This window comes from Trichechus manatus, unplaced genomic scaffold (genome assembly GCF_000243295.1).
Source record: "Trichechus manatus latirostris isolate Lorelei unplaced genomic scaffold, TriManLat1.0 scaffold00256, whole genome shotgun sequence".
NCBI lineage: Eukaryota > Metazoa > Chordata > Mammalia > Sirenia > Trichechidae > Trichechus > Trichechus manatus.
In genome coordinates this window covers 183,952-194,900 of record NW_004444192.1, presented here as the reverse complement: position 1 = coordinate 194,900, position 10,949 = coordinate 183,952, and the positions used below count along the sequence as shown (strand labels likewise).

The 10,949-nt window shown below is 34.9% G+C and overlaps 1 protein-coding gene across 3 annotated transcripts in view; it reads right to left on the bottom strand.

The window, feature by feature from the left end:
• Nucleotides 1-10,949, bottom strand: part of USP14 (ubiquitin specific peptidase 14) — a 45,131-nt gene that overhangs the window by 22,786 nt on the left and 11,396 nt on the right. For all 3 annotated transcript variants that reach the window (XM_004389694.2, XM_023724697.1, XM_004389693.2), the window contains exons 4-6: nucleotides 8,643-8,747; nucleotides 7,615-7,718; nucleotides 422-480 (exon numbers count right to left, since the gene is read on the bottom strand). In XM_004389694.2, coding sequence (XP_004389751.1) covers nucleotides 422-480; nucleotides 7,615-7,718; nucleotides 8,643-8,747 — 268 coding nt within the window. The remainder of the gene's footprint in view (nucleotides 1-421; nucleotides 481-7,614; nucleotides 7,719-8,642; nucleotides 8,748-10,949) is intronic.

Here is a 10,949-nt window from a genome sequence, read left to right as displayed (position 1 = left end):
ACACCTTTAAGAATTTCTATTTCTCCTCCTATCTCATACATCAATCACCTCTTTATACTAAAATAGTGTACACTAAAACACTCTTCTATAACAACCCAGTCAATGATGGTAAAACCAGTCTCTGGATATCCCCAAACTGATCCCCAAAGATATATCACACTAACAAAATCTGAAGCCAAAATTATTTTTTACAAATGTCACAAAGATTATTTTTCCAAAAAAACAGTCATCACTGGTCTATAATTTAGACAGTAAGTTCCAAGTTGTTTAATGTGAGAAGTACTCCAATATCAATGAGGTGATGTTTCAGAAAACACATTTTGCAAATTGAAAAGGCACTAAACAAACTGTTGGTAAAAAATAACATTAATGAATATTTACTATAATCCCCTCTCAAAAGTATTATATTTAAGATACTGACCTGCAGTAATATACTGTGCTGAAGCCATTTCCCCTGAAGCTCTCAAGGCACCTGCATACCTAGAAAAGTTAAGGTAGAATAATAAGATTCAATTCATTCTGAAACTCAAGTGGAAAGAGACCAGTTAAAAGGACTTACTATGCTACCCTCGACTACAGATTTCTCAGAGCTGTTCCCACCTTTCTATTTTCTTTTCTTCTACTCTTGCTCCTTTAAGCATACGAGCAAAATAGAGTGCTAAGAAAAAAGACAATTCAGCCTACTTTAAATTCTTTCCCCTTGTCCAATTCATCTAAAAATTACATTTTCTGAAAACAAAAAGTACACATTTAATGTTCTATTATTAAAAAAAATAAGTAAAATGATTTCAGAAATAACAAGGAAGAAAAAAGCACTGGCTCAAAAACATTAAATCAAAAATCACACACCTACATTCAGCACTAACTTCTACTAACATTAAATAAGTCACCTGAATTTTAAGTCAGTTGTTCATCTGTAAAATAAGTTTATACTAAATGATTTCTAAATTCACCTTCAGTTTTATGATTCTCAATGAATTTACAACAGTACAAAAGTTTGGCCATCCAAAGAAAATACTCAATCAAAAATTATCATTCACTACACAGACCAATGGAACAGAACTGAGAATCCAGACGTAAATTCATCCACCTATGAGCAGCTGATATTTGACAAAGTCCCAAAGTCTGTTAAATGGGAAAAGACAGTCTCTTTAACAAATGGTGCTGGCATAACTGGATATCCATCCGCAAAAAACTGAAACAAGACCCATATCTCACACCATGCACAAAAACTAACTTAAAATGGATCAAAGACCTAAATATAAAATCTAAAATGATAAAGATCATGGAAGGAAAAATAGGGACAACACTAGGAGCGCTAACACATGGTATAAACAGAATACGGAACATAACTAACAATGCACAAACACCAGAAGAGAAACTAGATAACTGGGAGCTCCTAAAAATCAAACACCTACATGCTCATCAGAAGACTTCACCAAACAAGTAGAAAGACAGCCTACAGACTGGGAAAAAATTTTTGGCTATGACATATCCGATCAGGGTCTAATCTCTAAAATCTACAAGATACTGTAAAACTTCAACCACAAAAAGAAAAATAACCCAATTAAAAAATGGGCAAAGGATATGAACAGGCATTTTGCCGAAGATGACATTCAGGTGGCTAACAGATACATGAGGAAATGCTCACAATCATTAGCCATTAAGAGAAATGCAAATCAAAACTACAATGAGGTATCATCTCACCACAACAAGGCCAGCATTAATCCAAAAACCACAAAATAATAAATGTTGGACAGGTTGTGGACAGACTGGAACACTTATACACTGCTGGTGGGAATGTAAAATGGTACAACCACTTTGGAAATTGATTTGGCGCTTCCTTAAAAAGCCAGAAATAGAAGTACCATAGGATCCAGCAATCCCACTCCTTGGAATATATCCTAGAGAAATAAGAGCCATCACACGAACAGATATATGCACACTCATGTTCACTGCAGCACTGTTCACAATAGCAAAAAGATGGAAACAACCCAGGTGCCCATCAGTGGATGAATGGATAAACAAATTATGGTATATCCACACAAGGGGATACTACGCAATGATGAACAATGATGAATCTGCGAAACATCTCAGAACGTAGATGAATCTGGAAAGCATTATGCTGAGTGAAATTAGTCAGCTGCAAAACGACAAACATTATATTGGAACGTTATTATAAGAATTCAAGAAAAGGTTTAAACACAGAAGAAAATATTCTTTGATGGTTACGAGGGTGGGAGGGAGGGAGTGGGTTATTCACTAACTATATAGTAGACAAGAATTATCTTAGATGAAGGGAAGGACAACCCACAATACAGGGGAAGTCAGCACCACTGGACTAAACCAAAAGCTAAGAAGTTTCCTGAATACAACCAAACACTTCGAGGGACAGAGTAGCAGGGGCGGAGGCCTGGGGACCATGGTTTCAGGGGACATCTAGGTCAACTGGCATAACAAAGTTTATTAAGAAAAGGTTCTGCATCCCACTTTGGTGAGTGGCGTCTGGGGTCTTAAAAGCTAGCAAGCAGCCATCTGAGATGCATCAATTGGTCCCAACCCACCTGGAGCAAAGGAGAATAAATAACATCAAAGACACAAGGAAAATATTCACCCGAGAGACAAAAGGGGCCACATAAACCACTGACTCCATCATCCTGAGACCGGAAGAACTAGATAGTGCCTGGCTACCACCAATGACCACCCTGACAGCAAACACAACAGAGTCCTGATAGGGCAGGAGAAAAGTGGGGTGCAGAACTCAAATTCTAGTAAGAAGACCAGACTTAATGGTCTCACTGAGACTGGAGGGATCCCGAAAGACATGGCCTTCAGACTGTCTGTTAACCCAGAACCAAAACCATTCCCGAAGCCAACTCTTCAGACAAAGAATAGACTGGACTATAAGACATAAAACGATACTCGTGAAGAGTGTACTTCTTAGTTCAAGTAGATACACGAGACTAAATGGGCAGCTCCTGTCCAGAGGTGAGAAGAGAGGGCAGACAGAGACAGGAGCTGGGTGAAAGGACACAGGAAATCCAGGGTGGAAAGGAGGAACGTGCAGTCACATTATAGGGATAGCAGCTAGGGTCACATAACAATGTGCGTACAAATTTTTGTATGAGTAACTAACTTGAGCCGTAGACTTTCACCTAAAGCACAATAAAAAAAAAAAGAGAGAACGAAAATTATCATTCACATAGCACCAAACATGGGGGGAGGAGAGTTTGCATGTTCACTATGATTAAAACTATGTTTACATAATACACACCCACTAGAGTGACTAACAAGAAGACGACTGACATCATCCAATATGGCAAGAATGTGGAGCAACCACAACTACTGATACAATAAAACATGGATGAATCTCAAAAACTTTACGCTGAGTAAAATAAGCCAACCCAAAAAAGAGGAAAGTATATCCTGTATGATTCCATTTATTTTAAGTTTCAGAGTAGGCAAAACTAGTATGAGCCCAAACAGTCCTTGGCCTGGCGCTTCTAATATGAGACCAAAACTAATATGAGACTAAAGAGTCCTTGGCCTGACACTTCCACTCCTAGGTAAATACCCAAGGGACTTGAAAGCGACAACATGAACAGACACTTGTACATCAATGTTCACTAGAGCACTATTCACAATAGCCAAAAGGTGGCTATTGTGTCCATCAACAAATGAACGGATAAACAAAGTGTGGAACATATATACAAGGGAATACTACACAGCCATAAAGAGAAATGAAGTCCTGGTACATGCCACAACATGGATGAACCTTGAAAACATTATGTTGAGTGAAATAAGACAATTACAAAAGGACAAATGTTACATGACTTCATCTATATGAAATGACAAGAACAGGCAAATGTATTGAGACCAAAGTTTATTAGTGGTTACCAGGGGCAGAGGAAGGGAGACAAAGGGGAGCCACTGTTTGGAAAGTGAGTTTCTGCTCATGATGATGGGAAATGTGGCATCGATTGTGGATAATGGTTGTACAACATCATTAATGTAATTGATAACATTAAGCTGCACACCTGAAAAACGCTGAATGGTCAAATGTTGTGTTAAAATTTGAACAGCCTTATCTAATGAATACAGAACAAACAAAACTACAAAATTAAATGCTTTCATTACTACGTAAGAACAAATAAATGATCCAAGCATGCAACTTAAAAAGTTAGAAAACAAAGAAGAAAACCAGCCTTAAGTAATTAATACAAACAAAAGTAGGGTGAATTACATAACTGAAAGAACTGAATGACTAAATCTAATAGCTGATTCTTTGAAAAATAAAATACACAAACCTCTGGCAAGATAATCAAGGGAGAAAAAACTACAATAAATACAAAATGAAAAGGAGAAAAAAATACAGGTCCAAAAACAGAATAATTCTTATGGTAATATATTTTAAAGACATAAAGACAAACTTGTAAGAAAACATGAATTACCAAAATTGACTCTAAAAGAAACAGAAAATGTACATATAAAATGCCAAAAAAACCCGACTTGGCCAGCCAAGTTTATGGGCAAGCTCTTTAAGAACAGATAATTCCTATACAAATTTGAAGGGGGGGGGGGAGTTCTAATAATGGAACAGATGGAAAGTTTTTTTCAGCTTATTTTACATATACCAAAAAAAAAAAAACCCCCGCTGCCATCGAGTCAATTCCAACTCATAGCGACCCTGTAAGACAGAGCAGAACTGCCCCATAGGGTTTCCAAGGAGCAGCTGGTGGATTGGAACTGCTGACCTTTGTGGTTAGCAGCCTGAGCTCTTAACCACTACGCCACAAGGCATCTCGGTAGCATAATCCCAATACTAAATCCTCAGAAAATTTCTTAAAAAAGCCAAAACTATAAATCAGTCTTACTAATAAATCATTAAATAAAATAGCAGCAAATCACATTTAGTGCTACATATTGAAAAAATGCAAATATTTTAAAAATATAAAGATGGTTTACTGTTAAGCTAGTTATTAACATATCATTCAAATAGGCTCAATAAGAAAAACCTTAAGACTATGTCAACCAATACCACTGGAAAATTTTAACATATATTTCTCATTAAAAAAAAAAGTAAATGAAGGAAGGATTAGTTTCTTGACATGTTTAAGAATATTTCTATAAAATCAAAGGCCAATATCTCTTAACATTAAAACACAACATTCTTATTAAAATTAAAACAAGAGGAGAATGTCCATCACCATGTAATATTTAACACTGTGCTCAAAGTTCTAGCCAGTGAAATAAGACAAGAAAGAAACATGAGGTGAATTATCTAAAATAGAACTATCTCAATTAGTAGACGATAAGATTATCTACTTAGAAAAATCCAAAAACTAACTGGAAACTTGACTTATTTTCTTAATTGTAAAATGTCACAAGTATAATGATACATTTTCAGGCAAAACTAAAACTACTACGTACATTAAAAATATACATGTAAGGGATATTTAAAGTTTGGAAGGGGGGGATGCATCTTAGAACCCAGGAAATATGATGTTTGGAATTAATAAGTCAGATTCTTCCTTATTATCTAGCAAGGTCAATAATAGAGTTATCAGGAGAAACTTATCTAATATTATAAAATACAAAAACTCAAAAAACACTTGGAAATTAAATACATGAAGAAAATCAATCTTACTGTAAAGTCAAATAAGAACTGAAAAACTGGTGAGACATTCTATATTCTTGGATGGAAAGTCTAAATTTTACAGAGATGTCAACTTGTCCAACTTAAAGCCATTACGGTCAAACTCTCAAAAGTGAGCACTCCTACTACACATGCAGCTAGGAGAAAGGCACATTTAACAAAACGACTCAACTTCACAAAGAAATAAAACAAACTTCACAGACTACCCAGGAATACACTGAAACAGAGAAAGAAGGGGTGTAGAGTACTACTACATAGTTACAATGGTATGATACCAACACAAATAAAAACCAGGCCTTGATAAATAAATCCAGTTAAAAGACCAAGAAACAGGTGTCAGAAATATTTAAGAATAATGTATATGCTAAAAGTGTCATTTCAAATCAATGTGGACTGATTATATAATGGTACTTAGAGAAAAAGAGAAAACTAGACCATTACTTCACACCAAAAGAGAAAGACAAATCATCAATAAACATAAATTGTTCAGTCTCACTAGTGATCAAAGAACTAAAAAAAAATTAAATACCCTATCCTTATGTCAAACAAAATTTACCACAATAATTTTTAAAATTAATGAATATTTGCAGGATGTGGCACATTCTATTTTTCTACCTTTTTAGATAACAATTTTGCAATATAAATATGTAAAGGCTTAAAACTATTCACCTAACTTATTAACCTGGCAATTCCACTTCTAGAAATTAACTACAAAGGATCACGTGCATAGGATGTACTGCAGCATTAATAATATCTAAGCATAAAAGCAAAGGATGGGAGCACAAATTTAAGACTATTATAATTGAATACAAAAAAATAACATATTTTGCTACACATGTTAAAAAATAAATAACCAAAAGATACACAAACCTTAATCCTGAGTAATTACTTTCAACTTGTTTTTGATCAAAAAATTTTCAGTAGTGGAAAAATCCACCAATTTGAAATGAAAATGAGAACCATAATGCAATATGACTTCACACCTGCTAGGATGGCTATAATCAAAAAAATAGTAACAAGTGTTAATGAGGATGTAGAGAAACTGGAACCCTCTTACGTCACTGCTAAGAATGTAAAATGGTATACTGCCGCCCCTTTGGAAAAGTTTGGCAGTTCCTCAAAATGTTAAACATAAGAGTTGCCACCCAAACCCCAAACCCACTGCTGTTGCGTTGATTCCTATTCATAGCAAATCTATAGGACAGAGTAGTAACTGCCCCAGAGGGCTTCCAAGGCTGTAATCTTGTATGGAAGCAGACTGCCACATCTTTCTCCTGCAGTTACCACATGACCTGGCAATGCCATTCCCAGTTATATAATCAAGGAAAATGAAAATACACCCACACAAAAACCTGAACACAAATGTCCATAGCAGCATTATTTATAATAACCAAAAAGTGAAAAAAACCCAAACGTTCATTAACTGATGACTGGATAAATAAAATGTGGTATATACATACAATGGAATATTATTCAGGCATAAAAAGGAATGAAATACTGATAGCGTTATAACATGGAAGAACACTGAAAATATTATGCTAATAAAAGAAGCCAGTAACAAAAACACCACATATTGTGCAATTCCATTTATATGAAATATCCAGAATGGACAAATTTACAGACAGAAAATAGACAGATGGTTGCGCCTAGGGCTTGTGGGGATGGGGGGGTGGGGGGAGGCGAGGTGCAGGAGTAGGAAGAGTGACTGTTAACGGGTATAAGGTCTCTTTTTGGGGGAGGAAAGAAAATTATCTAAAATTAGATTGTGGTGATGGTTGCACAATCTTGTGAAAATAATAAAAACCACTGAACTGTATATCTTAAATGGGTGAATTTCATGGTAAATGAATTATATCTCAATAAACCTGCTTTAAAAAAATATATAAAACAGCTCTACTCACTCAAATGTGAACCTCTCTTACCCAAAGAAGACTTAAAACATTTCTCTTGAGGCTTACCTTTTAAGGGCATCTTTGAGTTCAGGCACAGAACGGATACACTGAACTGTAGCATTCATGTAACAAGTGTTACCAAGGTTTGTCAATCCACATGGTAATTCCATCTGGTATGAAGAAAGTTTAAATCATTTGTATAAATTAATGACATGGCATATATAAAATCACTAAAGTTCAGACTCTAAGGCAAGTCCTATTTACCAACTCCTACCATTTTAGTCCTCCTTCACCCTAAAGTAACAATGTTTTATTTCCTCGCGTCATGCTGACAATCATTGTGTTTCAGTTCCCTTCTTGAAAACAAGAGATCATTATCAGTCCTGCCTCCCTCCAGGCTTGTGAGAATAGAGCAGCACAGTATACACAGAAACACTTCAAAAAAACAAACACAAAAAAATGAATGACACTACATAGATGCTGTGTAGTATAAAAAAATAATATTTGCCACTTATGTGTTGACCACTTGCTAAACCGACTTTGTATTTAAATTAAGGATAAACTGTATGTATTTTCAACAACGACGGTTTTTAATAATTTGAACATCCCAGCATTTAAAATATTTAATCTCTCTGAGCCTGTTTCTCCATGAAATGAGAGTAAATACTTACACAGCACTTACTGTCAGACACATATTTATTACAGATATTGACTTTATGTGTGCGTGTATGTGTATCTTACAATAATCCTCACCTGTAAAATAAGCTTAATTATAATACCTACATCTCATAGAGTTTTGAAGCTTAAAACCATCAGCCGTGAATTACAAACTTTATGTTCATTTGAAAGTTAGAAAAGCAATAATAGTCTAAGCATACAATATTTTTTTAAAAATACACTAATTTTATGAATTACCTAACTAGAGAAGGACTCCCTTAAGCCAAGTGCAAAAATAATAAAACTCCTATTGACTAGTGAAAACATACATCTTGACATTAACGATAAAATCTTAAAAATACTTTGATGCTACTTTCTGAAAGACATAACTATCCTTTGAAAAGTACTGATCTAACATGACATTTGATATGTCTTACAGCAGATGCTAACTGTTCTTCCGTCATGTCTTCTACGAAGACGGTTTTAGCTGAGGGTTCCTCAGGAAGAGCATCTGCTGAGCCCATCATTAGTAGGTTCATTCCCTGTTTAAAAAAAAAAAAAAGTAATTTCACAAAAATCCATATAAGTCGATAATGTTTATGCCTAATGAAAGATGCCAGACACAAAACAACACATATCGCATGATTCTACTGATATAAAATGTCCAAAAGAGGCAAACCTATAGAGATAAAAAGTAGATTACTGGTTGCCAGGGGCTGTGAGGAGGGGGAAATGAGAAGTGACTTTAAATGGCCACAAGGTTTCTTTCTGGGGCGATGGAAATGTTCTTAAATTACATCGTGTCGATGATCACACAACTCTGTAAATACACTTAAAAAAAAAGGAGAGGTGGTGGCTGCCTGAGGCCAGGGGTTACCTACTTGTCTGCAAAGGGGCATGAAGAAACTTTTTAGAGTAATGGGACTTCTTTCTCTTGATTGTGGTGGTGGTTACGAGACTGAATAAAATTACCCAAATTCATCAAACTGTACACTAAAAAGGGGTGAACTTTACTGTACTTAAATTATACAAATTATAAAGCTGGGAGAAAAACAAATACTGCCATAAAAGAAGCTGATAATATTTAAAACATGGAGAAGGGAAGATCTTCAAATGATCATTACCATTTTGTGGTATTTCTTCCTATAACAAAGAATCTAACCACTGATAACATTCTCTTTGTGATATGTCTATTGTATAACAATAATGATTATTTACATTTAAATACAAGTATTTTCAGAACACTAAAACCTCCATTTTTGGAAAACATCAAACCAAAAATTAGGACAGAATATGTAATTTTATAATTCTATACATTATCAACCTAAGTAAATACTTACATTTAATGAATATTCAATACAAGTATAACATCCGATACACTAGAATACAAACACTGTTACCTCAAATCTCATAATACTGAAATGTGAACAACATATTACTCACTATATTATTTGAAGGACTGAACACAGGATAAAACGGGGCCAGAAGTGGAGATAAAAAAAAAGAGAAAAAACAACCAGGGAAAATAAAAATACTCAGATGCGAGTAAGAGTAGGAAAAAAACTCAATTACGAAAGTCAGCATATTCACTGTCTTAAGAGTGCCTAGGCTGAAATCCAGTAATCTTCATTCTATCACCTTTTCTTGTATTAACAAATATTGTATGATCTCACTTACATGAAACGTCTAGAATAGGCAAATCCATAGAAACAAAAGTTAGGAAGGTTGAGGGGAGGGGAAAATAGGGAGTTATTGCTTAAGGGGTACTGAGTTTCTGTTTGGGGTGATGAAAAACTTTTGAAAATAGAGGTGAAAGTTGCTCTAGGTGATGAACATAATTGATGCCAATGAACTGTATATGTAAAAATGGTTGAAAGTGGCAAATTTTTTGTTATATTTTAACACAATAAAGAGAAAGAAAGAAATGGTTACAATGACAAATATGATGTTACATATATTTTTAGCACAATTTAAAAAAAAAGTAAAAACTATTCTTAACTCCTGGCCTAACAAAAAAGGCCAGAGGCCAGACGTGGCCCTCAGCTCAGTTTGATAACCCCTACTTTACACTCTTAAAACTTACTAAGAACTCCAAATAGCTCCTATGTGGATTTATCTGTAAATATTTACCATATTAGAAATTAAAAGTGAAAGTTTTTAATAATATTCATTTTAAAATAATAAACCCATTTAATGTTAACATGAGGAGCCCTGGTGGCACAGTGGTTAAAGCACTCAGCCAACCAAAAGGTCGGAAGTTCAAACCTACCAGCCACTCCGTGGGGGAAAGGTGTGGCAGGTTGCTTCTGTAAAGATTTATAGCCTTGGAAACCCTACTCTGTCTTACAGGGTCGCAACTGAGTTAGAATCAACTCCACGGCAGTGAGTTTTGGAATGTTAACATAAAAAACATGTTTTACGTAAGATAATTATATTTTTCAAAATAAAAAACTAGTACAGTGACATTGTTTTACCTTTTTTTCAAATTTCTTTAACATCTGGTTTAAGAGAAAACTAAGAATTTTCATATTTGCTTCTGTATTCAATCTGCTGTAATATCACACGTGAAAAAAATGGAAAAGGCAAACATCTTAACAGTTCATAAAGATAGTTTTAACCTCAATGACCCCTTGAAAGTCTTGAGGACTGCTTGGGGTCACCAGGACACTCTGAGAACTGCTGTCCTATAGCAACTATTAAAATAATCAAACACTGGGGGGTGGAGGTCGGAATGGAGAGTACCT